Here is a 22,318-nt window from a genome sequence, read left to right as displayed (position 1 = left end):
GCAAAATTACCACTGCTAATCATAAACATAGGCTACCTGCTTTTCTTGTTTTAGTTAGCACCGAATAAAAACAGGTATCTCTATGATTAATGATTAGCATGTTAGCAAAATTACCATTTCCCTTCAAAACGTTCATTCATTCGTTGCTAACCCTTGAAGGGGAAAGGATATCATCATCGCACACACCAAATAATTGTTTGCATTAGTCTAACATATATATATAGTCTAACACATACATATGGTACAGGTTCTCAAAGGCACCGTCTAACTGTTTGCATTACTCTAACACACGTAATATAATTAATCAGGAAATAGTATCATTTTCATATTTACGGTAGGACTACACTACTAATATAAAATAAATAGAACACCGTAGTTTAATGAGAAGAAATAGAAGAGATACACAATGCCGTCTTATCACAAGATTGACGCACCAACTCTGGCAATCAGCTCTCCCAGCAAACTCCAAGGACAAAGCGCTTTGTCCTAAAACAAGTACAACCAGCCCGGACAGCAAAGTTGATAGCGGGCGTCCCAATCCGCGCACGAACCTAAGCCGCCCAAAACCGGCCATAGAGGAGATGACCCAAAAGCAACGCCCAGAAACGCCTTCGACAAGGCCCGCCTCAGCAAAGACTTTAAAAAGACTGGACACTGAGATAACATAGATTTTTTCTGCTCGGAAACATGTAGCCTTGTTTTGGATCCAGAATTGTCCCTCCGTCGTCTGTTTTTGCCTTATTTTTACCATTGTCGACGAATAAATTGTCAACCTGTTTTCGATGAGTGTTCTTCAAGCTTTTGAAACATGGAGTCAGTACAAAGGGTTAAAATAAGAGGACGCGCGAGCTTCGGCCTTCCCGGCGGGCGCACGCGGAGCAGCGTCAGCCGAGCGGCACTTGTTTTGGCTGGTGCTGTTCCCGTGGGCGTCTGGGCCGGGGGGGCGAATTTCAACACCCTCCAAGTTCAAATGGATTGGACGTCTTGCACTGTCATTGGAAACCAATGAGTTAAGCAGCGTCTGACCAAGGCACGATTGCCATTACATAAATCAAAACCAAAGGCTTCTTACTACAGTAGAATAAAAACGGTTTGACATTTTACTCCAGCGGAGGTTGTCGCACCACTGCAGTCGTCAACAACAACCACCAGCAACCTGCTGTCGCTTTACGTGCACGCTCGGACTCCTGACGCTCTACCCGACGCACCCCCCGCGTCGCACTTTCAGAGACCCTCGCAGCGGAACACGGAACGGAAGCGACCTTGGCCGGAATTGAAGTGTCGGGCCCGGGTGTGAGCAGATGGAGCGTGACCGTGCACTGGTAGCTCACATGAAGATACCGAGATAATTGCCTGCAGCTAATTCGCCGCACGCTACCGTTCCCATACCTCGGCAATTTATTAAGGGGAAAAAAACTCATACTTTATACTAGTGCTGCAACGATTAATCGATTAACTCGAGTATTCGATTAGAAAAAAAAATATTCGAATTAAATTTTGTTGCTTCGAGTATTTGTTTAATTAAAGTGCCATTGTAATGGTTTATTTTGAAAGTGTTTGCATTTCGTTTTCTTCCCCGGCTTTGCGGCTTGGCCTCTCGTTGCTGTTGAATAGGGTTGCGGGTCTTGCCAAATGCGCTACTCCCCTCCAGTGGCCAGTTTTATTGCTTTGAAATGGATTTTCAGCTTTGTGCTATGGAGCTCAATTGAATCAGAACCCAGTGATGTCTTTTTTGGAAAAAAAAAAAAAAAAAAAAACGTAAAAGACGTATAAAGACGTCTTTGGGACAGTGAAACAATTAAAAATAGAATATATTTATACGTTTTTGGGAGCAAATGAGTTAACCAATGGTTCAAACACATATTCCCACAAAAAACGGCTAAATATACCCATAAACTAAATTGTGAATGCATTAAAAAAAATAGCTCAAACAAAAACTTATCTTATGTTGGTCTTAACAGGGAGCATTTGGATTCAGCCATGTGAAATGAGTTATGTCATATTCACTTTTGCCACGAGAGGGCAGTGTGTCCACCCAAATCAATAAAACTAAATGCAAACACTTTCAAAACAAGCCATTACAATGCCACTTTAATTAAACGAATACTCAAAGCAACAAATTTTAATTTGAATGTGTTTTTCTAATCGAATTGCTCTAATTAATCGATCAATCGTTGCAGCTCTATGTTTTAATTTACTAATATTTTGAAAAATTAAAATCCTGTTTAATGGATTTTTTAACCCATATATCTCAAAGTAACAATATATACAAAAATAATAATAATAATGCACAATATATACAGTGTACAGTGCCTTGCAAAAGTATTCGGCCCCCTTGAATCTTGCAACCTTTCGCCACATTTCAGGCTTCAAACATAAAGATATGAAATTTAATTTTTGTGTCAAGAATCAACAACAAGTGGGACACAATCATGAAGTGGAACAACATTTATTGGATAATTTAAACTTTTTTAATAAATAAAAAACTGAAAAGTGGGGCGTGCAATATTATTCGGCCCCTTTACTTTCAGTGCAGCAAACTCACTCCAGAAGTTCAGTGAGGATCTCTGAATGATCCAATGTTGGCCTAAATGACCGATGATGATAAATAGAATCCACCTGTGTGTAATCAAGTCTCCGTATAAATGCACCTGCTCTGTGATGGTCTCAGGGTTCTGTTTAAAGTGCAGAGAGCATTATGAAAACCAAGGAACACACCAGGCAGGTCCGAGACACTGTTGTGGAGAAGTTTAAAGCCAGATTTGGATACAAAAAGATTTCCCAAGCTTTAAACATCTCAAGGAGCACTGTGCAAGCCATCATATTGAAATGGAAGGAGCATCAGACCACTGCAAATCTACCAAGACCCGGCCGTCCTTCCAAACTTTCTTCTCAAACAAGGAGAAATCTGATCAGAGATGCAGCCAAGAGGCCCATGATCGCTCTGGATGAACTGCAGAGATCTACAGCTGAGGTGGGAGAGTCTGTCCGTAGGACAACAATCAGTCGTACACTGCACAAATCTGCCCTTTATGGAAGAGTGGCAAGAAGAAAGCCATTTCTCAATGATATCCATAAAAAGTCTGTTTAAAGTTTGCCACAAGCCACCTGGGAAACACACCAAACATGTGGAAGAAGGTGCTCTGGTCAGATGAAACCAAAATTGAACTTTTTGGCCACAATGCAAAACGATATGTTTGGCGTAAAAGCAACACAGCTCATCACCCTGAACACACCATCCCCACTGTCAAACATGGTGGTGGCAGCATCATGGTTTGGGCCTGCTTTTCTTCAGCAGGGACAGGGAAGATGGTTAAAATTGACGGGAAGATGGATGCAGCCAAATACAGGAACATTCTGGAAGAAAACCTGTTGGTATCTGCACAAGACCTGAGACTGGGACAGAGATTTATCTTCCAACAGGACAATGATCCAAAACATAAAGCCAAATCTACAATGGAATGGTTCAAAAATAAACGTATCCAGGTGTTATAATGGCCAAGTCAAAGTCCAGACCTGAATCCAATCGAGAATCTGTGGAAAGAGCTGAAGACCGCTGTTCACACACACTCTCCATCCAACCTCACTAAACTCGAGCTGTTTTGCAAGGAAGAATGGGCCAGAATGTCAGTCTCTCGATGTGCAAAACTGATAGAAACATACCCCAAGCGACTTGCAGCTGTAACTGGAGCAAAAGGTGGCGCTACAAAGTATTAACGCAAGGGGGCCGAATAATATTGCACGCCCCACTTTTCTGTTTTTTATTTGTTAAAAAAGTTTAAATTATCCAATAAATTTTGTTCCAATTCACGATTGTGTCCCACTTGTTGTTGATTCTTGACAAAAATTTAAAATTTTATATCTTTATGTTTGAAGCCTGAAATGTGGCGAAAGGTTGCAAGGTTCAAGGGGGCCGAATACTTTTGCAAGGCACTGTATATATATATATATATATATATATATATATATATATATATATATATATATATATATACACGTACATATAAGCTGTCCTGACTAGTCGACATAGACGTCATCGATGACGTAAACCTGTCGACGAGCACAACATCCCATCGACGGTTAATGCAGGGTTAAAAAAATATAAGCGTGGAAAGTTCAGAATGTCGGACACTCGGTATGCAAGCGGGGAAAGCGGCACAAAGCCAAAAAAGTGCACCTGAGAGGTCAAAGCATTGACTTATTTCAACGAAACAAAGGAGGGTACACTGTTGTGTCCTGTCTCTTCAATGCCAAGCTTGGCTGCACGTCGGCACTCCATTGGCCAGTTTTATTGCTTTAAAATGGATTTTAAGCTTTGTGCTATGGCGCTCAATTGAATCAGAACCCAGAGATGTCTTTTTTGAAAAAAAAAAACAGAAAAAAAAAAACAGAAAAGACGTATAAATACGTCTTTGGGACACTAAAACAATTAAAAATAGAATGTATTTATACGTTTTTGGGCGCAAATGAGAAACAAAATACAATACTTTTGGGCTTTTTGAATAGTCATTTTGAGGGGTACTTAAAGGGTTAATTCCAACTTACTCGGAAATTCGGTTTACGTTGCCAGCGTAATAACGCAAATCATTCATAACCCAGGGACTACCTGCATCCGCACTCAACACACACTAGCGTACACTCGAACGCTATTGTTAGGCCAGGACTACACAACACTAGCGCAAAAAAAGGAGTTAAATAAATGACGGGTAATATTCATCTTTTCCCCAAAGGCTTACCTTTAATTGTGTCCCATTTCCAGTGAATGGACTGTTAGTCAATCCTAAGAAGGCTCAAACACTCTCCAAGGCACACAAAGCGCTTCACCGTCTTCATATTTAGACGTGGAATTCATACATGATATTTCTACACAATCGTCAGGTTTCCGCCGTATGATAATGCGGCGTCCTGGGAGCGATTGTATCACGTGTTGGAAAATGAGAGGCTGGCTGATTAGGAGACATCTTTATTAGAGCCTTCGTGACATGGCTTTGCTTCCCCCTCGTTATTATTCATAGGACAAATAAATAGCTGTTTTTATGGGCTTTCAATTTGCGAAAGTCAACACGTCTTCCTGATTAATTCCATGCATGTTGAGGTTCAGCCGTGAAGCCTGTTAACATATAGAAACTAGGGCTGTCAAAATGATCGCGTTAACGGGCGGTAATTCATTTTTTAAATTAATCACGTTAAAATATTTGACGCAGTTAACGCACATGCCCCGCTCAAACAGATTAAAATGACAGCACAGTACAATGCCAACTTGTTACTTATGTTTTTTGGCGTTTTGTCGCCCTCTGCTGGCGCTTGGGTGCGACTGATTTTATGGGCTTAAGCACCCATGAGCATTGTGTAATTATTGACATCAACAATGGCGGGCTACTAGTTTATTTTTTGATTGAAAATTTTACAAATTTTATCAAAACGAAAAGATTAAGAGGGGTTTTAATATAACATTTCTATAACTTGTACTAACGTTTATCTTTTAAGAACTACAAGTCTTTCTATCCATGGATCGCTTTAACAGAATGTTAATAATGTTAATGCCATCTTGTTGATTTATTGTTATAATAAACAAATACAGTACTTATGTACCATATGTTGAAAGTATATATCCATCTTGTGTCTTATCTTTACATTCCAACAATAATTTACAGAAAAATATGGCATATTTTATAGATGGTTTGAATTGCGATTAATTACGATTAATTTTTAAGCTGTAATTAACTCGATTAAAAATTGTAATCGTTTGACAGCCCTAATAGAAACGTAAAATTTTGGCATGCACGTCTAATATTTCTAATAAGACCCACAATAAATTCTCACACAGCCTAGCCCAGAGGTCATTTATTTGGTATTATACTGCAGTAGTGCTGCAATGATTAATCGATTAACTCGAGTATTCGATTTGAAAAAAATATTCGAATTAAATTTTATTGCTTCGAGTATTCGTTTAATTAAAGTGGTGTAATGGTTTATTTTGAAAGCTTTTGCATTTAGTTTTGTTGATTGGGGTGGGTACACTGCCCTCTGGTCTGCCTCTTGTCACATGGCTGAATCCAACTGCTCCTTGTTAAGACCAACGTAAGCTAAGTTTTTGTTTGAGCAAATGTTTTTTAATGCATTCAGAATTTAGTTTATAGGTATATTTAGCCGTTTTTTGTGGGAATATGTGTCTGAACCATTTGTTAAGAGCACTGTATAAAGAAAAATTTGCATTTTATAACCTTTAAACTAGCAATTCTATGTTGGTTAACCAATTGTTCTTTTGTATATTTTAAGATGAAAATATATTTATGTATACGTAGAGAGCATTAATGAATAGACTCATATCATCTATAAAAAATGTACTGAAGGCCATCTTTTACAATCTAAATATATTTTTATTAGAAATATTCTCAAAGCAAATACCATAACGAATGACTTAAAATAAATGTTTTGTTTTAACTTAACTATACTACAGTATACATTACAGTACACGGTATACAACTGTTTTAGTATGAAGAGCTTGCTAAGGGTTTGCCTGCTGTGCTGATTAAATGTAAGTGGAGCAAATACTAGCTGGCAAACAATCACAGTTTTTCATTATGAAGTAGGCTTAGTCCCTTCTGGAAGCCCGCGATCTCCACTATAGGCGACAGCTCCGAAGCGAGGTCCCTTGTTAACAAACTAAATTCAATTGATGACAAACTAAATTCAATAAATTCTTGACAAACTGGATTCAAGCCCATTTTAAAAAAGAAAATTCCCACACCAACCTTCAACATCTGTAGGATACCAAAAAAATGCCGTAGTTATTTGGAATTCATATTTTTGAATAGGTGAATGTCGCTCATTGAGGCAGGGAAAATCTCGTATTTCTTACGGAGTGAGCTGGGACCTCGCTTCCGAGCATTGTAATAGACATTGCGAGGTTCCAGATGGGGCTGGAGTGGGCTTAGATAACTGGTTAATTTTCAGTACTACACTGACACAAGACATCAACCTTCCTTTGTCACATCCTGTTAGCCTTTTCTACCCCTCTCCTGTTTTGATTTCTTTTCTTTCCTCTTTTGATAACCCGATTTTGTTTTGAAAACATGACACTCTGTGTCAATAACTGGTGTAAATGTGCACCGCTGCTCCCGGCCCGATCAAAGGAAGGGTGGACCTAGAGGTTGCGCTAGACTTTTTCGTTGTCTGTCATTTTCCAAATCCGGTCATAATCTATTTTTACCCGTCACTTAAATTTTTAAAATAACTATATCTTGATGCAGTCACTATATGTAGATACACAATAATACAATATAATTAGGGCTGTCAAAATTATTGCGTTAACGCGCGGTAATTAATTTTTTAAATTAATCACGTTAAAATATTTGACGCAATTAACGCACATGTCCCGCTCAGACAGTATTCTGCCTTTTGGTAAGTTTTACAGCAAGGCTTTTTGTGCTGTCCAACAGCGAACTCTTGTGGTCGCTTTGCGACATGGTTTATTGTTTTCTTGCCAGTTCAATATGGCTGCACGACGTCTCGGGCTGACGCCTACGTTGTAATGTTGTGCTTAAATGATCCTTGGACAAGATTTGTCCGTAAGTATGGTTGTTGTAAAGAATGTACATTTTATGTCAGTAAGCGAAATGTTAGATTTTTGTATGAGACGCTTTTTGTTTATGTTTAGTGAACCTGTATAGCGTGCTAAGCTAACGTTGTTGCTAATGCAATGCTTTTTTTGTAGTTTTACGACGGTCTAAAGAGGACAATGGTTTGAGGCCATTTTATTAATAAATCAGATGAAAAAGGAAGAAGTTTGATTATTAAGGCGTCGTTCACTAGCTGTCTAGCTTTGGAAAAAGTAGACGCTTCGGAGTGAGGACAGCATAGACAGATTTGTATTACAGTAGAGTGAAATGCCCACTACAGTCTTTATGTACCGTATGTTGAATGTATATATCCATCTTGTGTCTTATCTTTCCATTCCATTTATTTTAAAGAATATATATATAATTTACAGAAAAATATGGCATATTTTATAGATGGTTTGAATTGCGATTAATTGCGATTAATTAATTTTTAAGCTGTAATTAACTCGATTAAAAATTTTAATCGTTTGACAGCCCTAAATATAATATAAAGTAACTAACATTAGTGCAGTCATGGATTACAGTAAGCAAGCTAGTACGGTGTTTCCATGTATATTTTTATTATATTATGTATATACAGGATATATATATATATATATATATTTTTTTTTTTTTTTTTTTTCTCCCCCAAGTGGGACCTTCCATGATCCTAATACATTTAATAAAGATAAAATATTATATAATCCCATAATATATATATTAGGGCAGTCAAACGATTAAAATTTTTAATCGCGTTAATTACAGCTTAAAAATTAATTAATCGTAATTAATCGCAATTAATCGCAATTCAAACCATCTATAAAATATGCCATATTTTTCTGTAAATTATATATATATATTCTGTAAAATAAATTGTTGGAATGGAAAGATAAGACACAAGATGGATACATATATATTAGGGCTGCAGCTATCGAATATCTTAGTAGTCAATTAATCGATGGACTAGTTAGTTTGAATAATCGAGTAATCGGATAAGGAACATGAAAAATTCAAAAACATGAGCTGAGCCTCAAACGGTATCCTTTTTTTAAAATGAGGATCTATGTACAAGAAAAAAACAATTGGCTAACTTACGTAGAAAACGTTCGCTAGCATAAATGCTATAAAATGCAAAAGTTTTTTTTTACAATGCTCTTAAATTTTTTAGACACATATTCCTATAAAAAACGGTTAAATATACCTATAAGCTAAATTATGAGTCCAATAAAAACATTAGCTCAAACAAAAACTTAGCTTACTTTAGTCTTAACAGGGAGCAGTTGACTCATTTGTTCAGCCATGTGAAAAGAGGCAGACCTAATGGCAGTGTATCCACCCTAATCAATAAAACTGAATGCAAACACTTTCAAAATAAACCATTACAACGCCACTTTAATTAAACGAATACTCGAAGCAAAAAAATTTAATTCGAATATTTTTTCTAATCGAATATTCGAGTTAAATCGATTAATCGTTGCAGCACTAATATATATACATACATTCAAAATACGGTACATAAGGACTGTAGTGGGCATTTCACTCTACTGTCATTTAAATCTGTCAATGCTGTCCTCACTCCGAAGCGTCTACTTTTTCCAAAGCTAGACAGCTAGTGAACAACGCCTTAATAATTAGACTTCTTCCTTTTTCATCTGATTTATTAATAAATAGCCTCAAACCATTGTCCTCTTTAGACCGTCGTAAAATTACAAAAAAAAGTACACAAGCATTGCATTAGCAACAACGTTAGCTTAGCACGCTATACAGGTTCACTAAACATAAACAAAAAGCATCTCATACAAAAAATAGAACATTTCGCTTACTAACATAATATGTACATTCTTTACAACAACCATACTTACGGACAAATCTTGTCCAAGGATCATATAAGCACAACATTATCAGCCCGAGACGTCGTGCAGCCATAATGAACTGGTGAGAAAACAATAAACCATGTCGCAAAGCGACCACAAGAGTTCGCTGTTGGACAGCACAAAAAGCCTTGCTGTAAAACTTACCAAAAGGCAGAATACTTTTTGAGCCGGACATGTGCGTTAATTGCGTCAAATATTTTTACGTGATTAATTTAAAAAATTAATTACCGCGCGTTAACGCGATAATTTTGACAGCCCTAATATATATATATATATATACACATATATATATATATATATATATATATATATACATATATATATATATATACACACACATATATATATATATATATATTTTTTTTTTTTTATATTATTATTATTAAATAAAAATGCACGTTGATACGACGCACATAAAGGCAAATTCCAATTTTTTAAAAAAATCGTTAGAAAGTTGTATGGACTTACAATCCGCTAGCCGACGTGCTACCGTGGTATGCGAGCTCAGCTTAGCAAAAAGATTACACACAGTGGTGGCACCCTCCATATTTTCCTATAAATAATTTCAGGCTCTGGCTAGTCTGGTCCGCTTTTTTGGCTTTATGCCGCTTTCACCGTGTTACCAATTCTGCCTTTCTTGGTAATGGGCGGCGTTTTCAACTGCTCGCCGCAGTGAGGAGTAAACCGGCGATTCACTTGATTCGTTGTCATCCTTCACTGCATCAGTCTCTCTTTTTTCACCTCTTTTATCAACACCATCGTCGTTTTGGGGCTTTTTGAAGAAACTTCGGACACTCAGTTGCCTTGACATTTTTCCGAGTAAGGCCAACGACGTCATGCATCAAGAGAGACAATAGCTAATTAATATGCTCACTCGCCACCCTGTGGTCTGGGGTGTTAATTGCAACCTGTCAAAATGACGGATGGACTTCAGTTCTTTCCGTCACCGTTGTAAAAAACCGGTCAACGACGGAAAATATTCGGTTAACGCGACCCCTGGGTGGACCAAACCATTTAATGAAAATACGGGGGTTAGCTGGCTATACATAGGCTCTCTGGGTGTTTACTTTTTGCCAAAAACAAAACAAGAAAAAGAAACCCTTCCTTTATTCCTATTGAAATTATAATGATTAATATTTAAATTTGCAAACGATTACCTACTGTTCTAATTTTCTTTGTAGGCCCCACCAGGTCATCGGTCCTTAGAATCAGTATCACTTTTCACCCCTATACGGCGACCCTGCCTCTGAAAATAACTAAGCGTCAATACTTTTACAATCAAACATCATAATCCGGATACATTTCAGTATCTATACTTCAATTCTTTCGACAACCGTAATATCGACATGCAGCTCATCAGCCTGGGGGAAAAAAAATCCATACACAGCAAGCTGCAGGGTTCAAAACAACAAGGAAACAAATTGGCGCCTCATACTCCGAAAATGACGGTAATTTATTCACCGCCACTTCCGGTATTAGACATCCAAACCATTTGGCGGAATCTTGATGTGATGCCATTGCAAATATATGATAATATATGACTGGCAAAGTCCCGGAAAAACCCCAAAATTGACATTTACAGACTCATGCTGCGTGTCTGCACAAAGGTTCATTATAAAAACAAGCAAAATCATACCTCCCAACGCTTGTTTCATCACGAAATTCATGCTGATGGCTTATTATTCCCCGCCCTGGTGAAACGATGTCACATTCAAAGGTTGCCGACGAGTAGAAATCCTGAAAGAAAAGCAAAAAGATGAACGGATTGCTTTGTGAGGATCACAATAGAGCAACGCAATTGAAGAACACGGAGGTCAGCGGTTCGCACAACGACAACGTACTGCCGCACAATCTGAACACACACACACCGGCACGCAACCTGAGCACAATCTGTATTCAACATGTGCCCATAACCAGAACAAACCAGTACGCTTCCTGACACTTCCTGCATACATCATCGCACAATCTGCCCACAGAGTTCAATACGTGACCTGAATTTTGCATTCTAAACATACCAAAATGCAAATTTAGCACACAAGATGTACACTTTTAACCTTTGGTTACAGTGGGATTTGACACGTCTGGGAAGGGGCAGTGCTTAGGGGGTGCAGCAGCCCCCATGCCTCTTGGGGGCCCGGTTGGCGGGCGTAAAGAGGGTGTGGTTGGGCGAGGGGAGTGTCAAACAAGATGGTTAGCTGAAGAGAGTAACACTTTATTTGACAGTGGATTCAAAAGACTGTCATAAAACTGTCATAATTATGACATGACACTGTCATAAGCATTAATAAATGCTTATGACAGATGTCATTAAAGGGACTTAAAGACTTGTAGGCTCTAAGAAGCCAAAATTGTTCTCTTTCACTAAAATATTTTATTAGAATCACATGTATTATTGCTATGGATTTAAAAATCATGCCATGTTTTATGCGCGTAATGCATGCTGGGGCAAATGACGCGGTTGGTCTGAACTGGGAGGATAGCTGTGCTAGCTAGCAAGCGAAGCTAGTATGACGACTGGGCTGACTTTGTCACATTCTGCTGCTGATCAGATTAGTTTGTTACAAAGCTGTTACAACGTAGTACCTGCATCCAATTCCAGCTAATCAGCAGTGTCTTTAAACCGATCCTCGGCGGCTTGCTGCAGTTTGATATCCCTTCGTTGTTAGGTTTTTTTTAGTATGTCGGGCTTTCACCGCAGTTTTTCCTCGTTTTTTTGGTAACAACGTAGTACCTGCATCCAATTCCAGCTAATCAGCAGTGTCTTTAAACCGATCCTCGGTGGCTTGCTGCAGTTTGATATCCCTTCGTTGTTAGGTTTTGTTTAGTATGTCGGGCTCTCACCGCAGTTTTTCCTCGTTTTTTTGGTAACAACGTAGTACCTGCATCCAATTCCAGCTAATCAGCAGTGTCTTTAAACCGATCCTCGGCGGCTTGCTGCAGTTTGATATCCCTTCGTTGTTAGGTTTTTTTTTTAGTATGTCGGGCTCTCACCGCAGTTTTTCCTCGTTTTTTTGTTTTTGTTGTTTTTTATTGGTGTTAATGGTGTTATACTTATATAGCCCTTTTCCACCTTTCAAGGCACTCAAAGCGCTTTCCACTATCTCGCCATCCACCTACTGGCGCGGCACCAGGAGCAAGGTGGGCTTCAGTGTCTTGCTCAAGGACACTTAGACGAGTTCACCAAGGCGGAGAATTGAACCCACAACTTCTGGGTTGGGGGACAACTACTCTACCACTGAGCCATGCCACCCCACAATTGTTGTTGATCGCGACCTACTGTCACAGACCCGATCGCGTGTTTTTTTTTGTGTGTGTTCAACAAACGCAATCCGCAATCCCTATGTTATTGTTGCCTGCTTGCTGTCTGAAGTGAGCCGCATGTTGTAATTCTATGGTAAAGCCAGCCGCGCTTTCTTTTCAGTTGAGTTTCCCTTTCAGGTGTTACAGCACAGACTCCATTTATGTCCACTCGTCTTTTACATCCATTCAAATGTGAAATCATAACCTAAAAAAACCTGACAAACCTGAACAACCTTCACACGATTAGCATGTTAGCAAAAATACCATCCATTAGCATGTTAGCATTATATTCTGGCTTTTATTCTTTGTGTTACTTCACTACCCAATAAAAGCAGGTACCAAATTGGCCCAAATATAAGACTGTTTTTTTGCATTGGAATAAGACTGAAAAAGTGGGAGTCAAATTATATTCGGGGTCTAGACATCATACCCATTCACGAGGCTAGATGGCGCCAGATATCATTTAAGCGAATGCTGAACTTGATGAGTAATGTTCTGTCATGACAGATCTCAGCTAATCTCAAGTTTAACCAGTTTGCATTTTTTTATTGCAATGTTTTTCCTAATTCAGGCCACGTGAATCGCCGGTTCACTCCTTACTACGGCAGTGCTTCTCAATTATTTTCTGTTACGCCCCCCCAAGGAAGACGTAAATGTTTCGCGCCCCCCCCAAACTCTCTGTCGCCACTGTAAACAGTACTATTATAAGTACGCCTCAGCCTAACATTGTGTCTTTTTTTTCTATTAAAAGAAAAAAGCAACATAGATCAACTTATAATAAAATATAACTTTATTAACATTGTTTTGCTTGTAACAGAAAAGACAACGCGTATCAATTTGCCTGAAGTAAAAAAAAATAAATAAATAAATAAATAAAGTCATATCCAAACTGTAAAAATACACTCAAGGTACATTTTTGACCATTTGATACTGAAAAATAAAATGTAATAAAATCAGTAAATGATAACAAATTCAAATTGATTAGAAACATTTACTCTTCAAGACAACATGCCAAAAAAATTTGACCGAAAAAAACAAAACAATAGAAGGGGGAAAAAAGTGTCTTTGGACAGAAGGAAAGTTTTTATTTTCGCCGATTCACCACAGTGATCACTGGTTTACTGATATAACACTGACAAAGCGGGACGATTGTGACAATTGGGAATATTTGGCACGTTTTCGCTGAAAAACAATCAAGCGGCTTATCAATGAGATTGAGGTCTAATGTCTTTAAGTGGCGTCTTAACTGATTTGGCTTCAGACTCTCCTGTCAGGACTGGACTCGAGGCAGGACTCAAATGCAGAGTTTTCTTGTTTAACAAAAATGTATTTATTTTACAATATGGCACAACAAAAGGTCACTCCACAGTGGGAGGCAAAAATCTCATCATCAACACAAAGTAACAAATTAACTCAGAAAAGCTGACAAAATATTCGCGATCGAAAGGCAGGTTCTTCAACAAAAATTCACTTTACAAGGAAGGCAAAAATACTATCAAACGCAAAGCAGCAAACAAACTCAAAAAGCCTTACTAAATTCTTCAGGACTAGGTTCACGTGGTAGCTTTGGCTGTGGACGATAGCAGGCTGGAATGACACGTCAGCGGACGAAGGCACTCTGGCACAAAACAAAGGGGAGGCTGACTATATATATACACACAGAAGGTAATGGGGAACAGGTGGAACTAATTGGTGATTAGGGAGCACATGAGGAAGGGCAAGTGCTCTGAAACAAGGAGGGGAAGACTTTCAAAATAAAGCAGGAAATAACCATGACACGACAAACCTCACCACGGTGTGACATCTCCGCTATAATCATTTTTAGACTCAGCAAACAGTGGTCTTTCCTCATTTCCCACTATATTAAAAGTCAAAGCCAAAAGACAAACGGCCCGAAAAAAGCGCATTCTCGGCGGCCGAGGGAGAACCGTAGGTGAGGGCGGTGGTCGTGACGATCCCAAGCCGAAAACGGCACTTCTCGGCCGGACACGTGAGAACCGGAGAAGACAGTGGGTCGCAGCGTGAGTCCAGCTCTACATGAGTCTCTTCCGTGTGCTCTTGCTTACCTTCAAAAATACTGCACGCACTTTGAAAATGAGAGCGCCACTGCCACCCACGGAGTGGATGTGCAAGTACACTTTATTCTAGTACGGCCAAAAAAAAAAAAAAAAAAAGCATGTTCCCCGAGGTCACTCGCGCCACCCCTGGCATCGCTCTGCGCCCCCCTGGGGGGGCGCGCCCCACCATTTGAGAAGTACTGTACTACGGTGAGGAGTTGAAAACACCGCCAATTACCAAAAAGGGCTGAATTGATAACACGTGAAAGCGCCATAAAGCCAAAAAAGCAGACCAGAATAGCCAGAGGCTGGAATTATTTCAAGGAAAATATGGAGGGTGCCACTTTGTGTACTCTTTGCTAAGCTGAGCTCGCATACCACGGTAGCACGTCGGCTATGAACGAACACTTGAAGCGCCGTCACCCAAGTGTAATTTTCGAAGACAACAAGAAACAACAAGATAGCGGATTGTAAGTCCATACAACTTTCTAACGATTTTTTTTTTTTTTTATGGAAGTTGCCTTTATGTGCGTCGTATCAATGTGCATTTTTATTTAATACAATAATTAATATATAATAATTATATATATATATATATTTTTTTAATTATTATTAAATAGATTAGGATCATGAAAGCTCCCACTTGGGGAAAATATATACATACAGTGGCTTGCAAAAGTATTCGGCCCCTTGAATCTTGCAACCTTTCGCCACATTTCAGGCTTCAAACATAAAGATATGAAATTTAATTTTTTTGTCAAGAATCAACAACAAGTGGGACACAATCGTGAAGTGGAACAGCATTTATTGAATAATTTAAACTTTTTTAACAGATAAAAAACTGAAAAGTGGGGCGTGCAATATTATTCGGCCCCCTTGCGTTAATACTTTGTAGCGCCACCTTTTGCTCCAGTTACAGCTGCAAGTCGCTTGGGGTATGTTTCTATCAGTTTTGCACATCGAGAGACTGACATTCTTGCCCATTCTTCTTTGCAAAACAGCTCGAGCTCAGTGAGGTTGGATGGAGAGTGTTTGTGAACAGCAGTCTTCAGCTCTTTCCACAGATTCTCCATTGGATTCAGGTCTGGACTTTGACTTGGCCATTCTAACACCTGGATATGTTTATTTTTGAACCATTCCATTGTAGATTTGGCTTTATTGTTTTGGATCATTATCCTGTTGGAAGATAAATCTCCGTCCCAGTCTCAGGTCTTGTGCAGATACCAACAGGTTTTCTTCCAGAATGTTCCTGTATTTGGCTGCATCCATCTTCCCGTCAATTTTAACCATCTTCCCTGTCCCTGCTGAAGAAAAGCAGGCCCAAACCATGATGCTGCCACCACCATGTTTGACAGTGGGGATGGTGTGTTCAGGGTGATGAGCTGTGTTGCTTTTACGCCAAACATATCGTTTTGCATTGTGGCCAAAAAGTTCAATTTTGGTTTCATCTGACCAGAGCACCTTCTTCCACATGTTTAGTGTGTCTCCCAGGTGGCTTGTGGCAAACTTTAAACGAGACTTTTTATGGATATCTTTGAGAAATGGCTTTCTTCTTGCCACTCTTGCATAAAGGCCAGATTTGTGCAGTGTACGACTGATTGTTGTCCTATGGACAGACTCTCCCACCTCAGCTGTAGATCTCTGCAGTTCATCCAGAGTGATCATGGGCCTCTTGGCTGCATCTCTGATCAGTTTTCTCCTTGTTTGAGAAGAAAGTTTGGAAGGACGGCCGGGTCTTGGTAGATTTGCAGTGGTCTGATGCTCCTTCCATTTCAATATGATGGCTTGCACAGTGCTCCTTGAGATGTTTAAAGCTTGGGAAATCTTTTTGTATCCAAATCCGGCTTTAAACTTCTCCACAACAGTATCTCGGACATGCCTGGTGTGTTCCTTGGTTTTCATAATGCTCTCTGCACTTTAAACATAACCCTGAGACTATCACAGAGCAGGTGCATTTATACGGAGACTTGATTACACACAGGTGGATTCTATTTATCATCATCGGTCATTTAGGATTACATTGGATCATTCAGAGATCCTCACTGAACTTCTGGAGTGAGTTTGCTGCACTGAAAGTAAAGGGCCCGAATAATATTGCACGCCCCACTTTTCAGTTTTTTATTTGTTAAAAAAGTTTAAATTACCCAATAAATGTTGTTCCACTTTAGGATTGTGTCCCACTTGTTGTTGATTCTTGACAAAAAAATAAAATTTCATATCTTTATGTTTGAAGCCTGAAATGTGGCGAAAGGTTGCAAGATTCAAGGGGGCCGAATACTTTTGCAAGGCACTGTATATCCTGTATATACAAAATATAATAAAAATATATATGGAAACAGCACTGGCCTGCTTACTGTAATCCATGACTGCACTAATGTTAGTTATTATTATAAAGTATTAATGTGTATATGGCGGAAAACACAGACAAGACTGAAAAAGCCGTTTCTGCTCTTGCACTCCTCTTTAAAAGAAACTGCTGTATTTTAAGCCAAAATAACTGTTGTGTTTGATAGAACAATATGTCTACATGCTTCCATAACAGATTCATGGCACATTAAGCTCCCGAACTATTTTTAATTTGCCCGTTTTACCCTGAAAACCCCCGTTTACAGACGTCGCGCAACTGTTTGTGTCAACCCAGCCATGAAAACAAGTTAAGTAATCAAATTTATTATTCAAAATGTCTGTCATTTTTAGCTTAGAATCATTAATTGATGTCTAATATTTCGTTTAAAAAAAAAAAAAAACGACTTAAAAAAAATGATTCACTCGAATATTTTAAACTTTTACAAAAATTACGTCACAATGAAAAAATTGGTGTCTGTAAAGAAGTCACGGATATCTTCCTCATAACTATCGCTTAATTTTATTTTTATTGTTACTATCGCATTTTCTCCGATATGTTAGATGATAAATAATTGATCCAAACAAAGAAAAATTGAAAAACAACATTTAAAAGGGTAAATTTATGAAAAAGAACATCTCAACTACTCCTTGATGTCTGCGATTTCTGCATCGCGACCCTTGTTATATTACCATGTTTCACACATAAAATCCCCCAAAAATCCAGCTTTGGCCATTCACAGCTGTGTCTTGACACTCAGTGATACATGCTACGTGGAGTTTTCGGATCAAAACAAGATAAGTATGCGATAATATCTCGTTAAAGTCATGGCGTCTGTAATTCTGCTCTCGCGTGTTCTCACCACCAGATAGGGTTTTGCTGTTTAAAAAGTATTATTAAAAAAAAATGCCCTCCTGTTCAAAATGTTTTTTCCCTAAGAAATTTGAGATTTTAAGCTTTCCAATGATGTATCACACGTGCATATCGGACAATTCTGAATTCTGGTCAAATTGGGGGTCTCAGAGCGGAACTTCAAGTCACCTGAGTGTTTTCCGCCATATACATGTAGAGGTAATAGGTATACTACAAAATTAATACTATATTTAATTTTTGTTACTGTGAGTATGTGTGCCTTTCATTCAAAATAATTGTAATATTTCAGTGTCCCCTCTACTTTATCTGTCTTCAGGTTAAAACAAACCAAAGTTGAACAGTTTTTTCCATCCCCCCAAAATGCGGAATGCACACCAGAAAAAGCATCTGAACTCACACAAAGTATTCTGAAAATAGTTGTCCAGGACATTGCAACTGATTTTAACATTCAGAACAATATAGACAATGACATACCACAAAAAGAGTAAGAATTGTTTTGACTCCTGTTAGAAAGGTGAAGTCACAGTGTTTCCGTTTACATTTTTTTTTGCACTAGTTAATGCCAGCAGCATTTGACCTCATTGTTTGTGAATTATTATTGATATTTATGTTATTTAGTTATACGTTAATAAAGAATTTAGGTGTTCCAAAATGTTTTTGTGGATTAATAAGCTTCAACAAAAATTTCATTATTAAAGTAGTAAAAAAAAATAAAAAATTATTAGATTAGTCGACTAATCGTAAAAATAGCCGGCTGACTAATCGGGAGGAAATTAGTCGTTTGTGACAGCTCTACAGCAGAATATATGGCGTAACAGATTCATGACGTCTTCTCATCACGGAAGCCCAACGTGTGCATCATGCAACTGACTGAGAAAGAGTGACGCTGACAAGCCCACGTCTGCACCACCAACTCCCGCAATCAGTTCTCCAGGACAGTCCAGAACAAATGGTGGGACGCCCTGTCCCAACACAAGGAACACCGGAGAACGCCCGATATTCAACTCATAACACGACTGACAAGACTCCAAGAGCCCCTTTGACGCTGAAGTGGCAAAATCCACAACCCTCATTGCCCTGACAACAATAACTCCCAAATCCTCTTGTCCAATCCACAAACAGACGATAATCCGGTCTACGTCGTGCAACTGACTGAGCAAGATTGACGCTGAAAAGTTCACGTCTGCACCACCAACTCTTGCAATCAGTTCTCGCAGACAGTCCAGAACAAATGGCGGGATGCCCTGCCCCAACACAAGGGACACCAGAGAACGCCCCGTATCCAACTGATAACACGACTGACAAGACTCCAACAGCCCCTTTGACGCTGAGGTGACGAAATCCACAACCCTCGTTGCCCTGACAACAGTAACTCCCGAATCCTCCTGTCCAATCCACAAATAGACAATAATCTTAAACTGTCAGGATTGCCGGCAGGCAGATGGTGTGTGGACCCAAATGCAGGGACAGGGAGGCGAGGCAGATGAACAGTGCAAAAATGATTTAATTATAGCCAACAAAAAAACAAACTACAAAACAAAGGCTGTGGTGATCCAAAGAAAACACAGAGGCAAACAAAACTGTCACTAACAAAAGAAATTAAAAAAAAAAAAGCTTACTTGGAACATGAGGGCTTGGATAGTCGAGAATAATGCTGAACAGAACGTGGACATGAACATTGACAATGTCACGACAAAACTCATCAAATAAGGGGAGCTTATATAGACACAGAGACAGGGTAACGAGTCTACGAGGAACAGGTGGGTGACACAGGAGGATGCAGGTTGGAGGATACACTAGGAGCAGGCATAACAGGTGAAATCAATGGGCAATCACAAGGATAAGTCACACTAGGAGAAAACACAAAACCTAACATAAACAACACCCAAACACACAGTTCTTCAAGCCCACGGCCCGCCCAGCGAGAGCCTTCAAAATACAGAATGTTTACCTAAGCGTTGTCATTTTTCTCGGGAACCTTTTGATGACGTATGATAGGGTGACCTTGCCTCCCCGCCTGAGTCTATTTTCTGTTTTCCTTGCTGTTTGATCGCTGTCGACCTCAATAAATTGTCAACTTATGCTTCGAAAACTTTTTCCAGCTTTCTAAATGGAATAAGGTGAACGCACAATGTTTCTGCCATTCTGACGAGGGCATTTATGTAATAAAGTACTTTCTCCCTTGTATAGCTTATATTGTTCTGCACGCCTTTAATGATGTTCTTGTTTGCTAGTCCCAGCTTGCTGTTTTTGTTGTTGTTGGTTATTGTTGGTTTGCCTACATTTGTTCTGTCTGTTCTTGTCTTTTGTATGGTTGCATATGTAGAAAATCAATTTATATATATATTTTTTCATTTTAAAAATGTGAACGTGCGGAGTTTGGCCTTTTGGTCGCGATGTTGGGGTCTCGCCGGCCCGGGTCGTTGGACCTGCGCGGGTCCGGCGGTTCGGCTGGTGTGATTCCGGCAGTCTGGCTAAAAGGTCAGATTCCTTCAAGACCAAGCCATGATAGCATTTACTTTAAAGTCATGTGAGTATTCAGTAATTTATTATTGCAAGAACACTAATAGTACATTTTTCAAAACAATGCGGTATCGGTACACAATATCGACAGGAGGTGTCAGAATCTGTACCGGGAGCCCGAAACAATGATATCAGCGCGACACTCCATCGTAACGAATAACAAAGCACACAACCAGCACACAATATTAGTACACTTCTTCCACTTTGCAGTTTATATATTTCCGACAATTAAAATGAATGTTTTCCTCTTGTTGAAACTGTGTAGCTCTACTTGTGTGCGTGCACAGGTGACCGGACAAGAAAGGGTGCAAGGGTCAAACTTTGCATCCCACCCTGCTTGGGCTTCTTCACCTTTCGTAAAAGGAACGTGCGCGGCGCTCGTGCACGTTTTGCCGACCTCGTGTGCGCGGAAAAACACCGGCGCGAGCGTGCGCTTCCTCGGTCTCGGAGGCGCTTTCAGCACCGCGGCCGGCGGACAGCTCCCCACGCGACATCGGCATCGAACGGCGATTATTTACCTTCGATCCGCACGGGCACGAAAAAGAAGAAGTTGTCCTAGCGGCCGCTCGCTCGCATCGTCTGCAGGAGAAGAAGAAGGGAGAGGAAGAGTAGGAAGATGAGGAGGAGGAGGAACAGCAGGAAGAGGAGGAGGAGGACGTCCTTGCTACTGCCTGCACGAGTGGAGAGCGAGGAAGAGAGGAGGAGGAGGTGGAAGATGAGAATCACGCCGTGACAGGATGGAGAGAGTCAAGCAGAGGAGGGAAAACGTCCCGCTAACGACCCCCCTCCTCCTCCTCTTTTTTTCCACGCCCCCCCATTCCCATCATGGCCGGGCTGGGCTATCAATCACACGTTGAAGGGTTTGATCTCACACATATACGTTTATTTCTTGAATAGGCTTGCAACCAGTGGCGGTCCTAGTCTACATGGTGCCCTGGGGATGTTTGACACCCCCCTTAAAAAATAAATAAATACATAAATAAATAAACATAACACAGTTTGTCAAGGATGTTACGTTTATTAACGCTATCAAACCAGTTGAAAGTGCACAAAAATAAATATGTGCAAGAGAATATTGATTTACAGTGGGGCAAATAAGTATTTAGTCAACCACCTATTGTGCAAGTTCTCCTACTTGAAAAGATTAGAGAGGCCTGTAATTGTCAACATGGGTAAACCTCAACCATGAGAGAAAATGTGGAGGAAAAAAAACAGAAAATCATATTGTTTGATTTTTAGAGAAATTATTTCCAAATTAGAGTGGAAAATAAGTATTTGGTCACCTACAAACAAGCAAGATTTCTGGCTGTCAAAGAGGTCTAACTTCTTCTAACGAGGCTCCACTCGTTACCTGTATTAATGGCACCTGTTTTAACTCATTATCGGTATAAATGACACCTGTCCAAAATCTCAGTCAGTCACACGCCAAACTCCACTATGGCCAAGACCAACGAGCTGTCGAAGGACACCAGAGACAAAATTGTAGACCTGCACCAGGCTGGGAAGACTGAATCTGCAATAGGTAAAACACTTGGTGTAAGGGAATCAACTGTGGGAGCAATTATTAGAAAATGGAAGACATACAAGACCACTGATAATCTCCCTCGTTCTTGGGTTCCATGCAAGATTTCACCCCGTGGCGTCAAAATGATAACAAGAACGGTGAGCAAAAATCCCAGAACCACACGGGGGGACCTAGTGAATGACCTACAGGGAGCTGGGACCACAGTAACAAAGGCTACTATC

General features: G+C 39.6%; 1 protein-coding gene across 1 annotated transcript in view; it reads right to left on the bottom strand.

The window, feature by feature from the left end:
- LOC130923706 (complexin-2-like) overlaps positions 1-21,291 on the bottom strand; it is a 119,557-nt gene extending 98,266 nt beyond the window's left edge. Inside the window, exons 1-2 of the mRNA XM_057849621.1 lie at positions 21,091-21,291; positions 11,112-11,212 (exon numbers count right to left, since the gene is read on the bottom strand). Coding sequence (XP_057705604.1) covers positions 11,112-11,142 — 31 coding nt within the window. The 5' untranslated portion in view covers positions 11,143-11,212; positions 21,091-21,291. The remainder of the gene's footprint in view (positions 1-11,111; positions 11,213-21,090) is intronic.
- Between the last annotated feature and the right edge of the window lie 1,027 nt (positions 21,292-22,318).

The sequence above is a fragment of the Corythoichthys intestinalis genome, chromosome 11, assembly GCF_030265065.1.
Source record: "Corythoichthys intestinalis isolate RoL2023-P3 chromosome 11, ASM3026506v1, whole genome shotgun sequence".
In the NCBI taxonomy this organism is placed as follows: domain Eukaryota; kingdom Metazoa; phylum Chordata; class Actinopteri; order Syngnathiformes; family Syngnathidae; genus Corythoichthys; species Corythoichthys intestinalis.
This window is presented reverse-complemented; position numbering and strand designations above follow the sequence as displayed.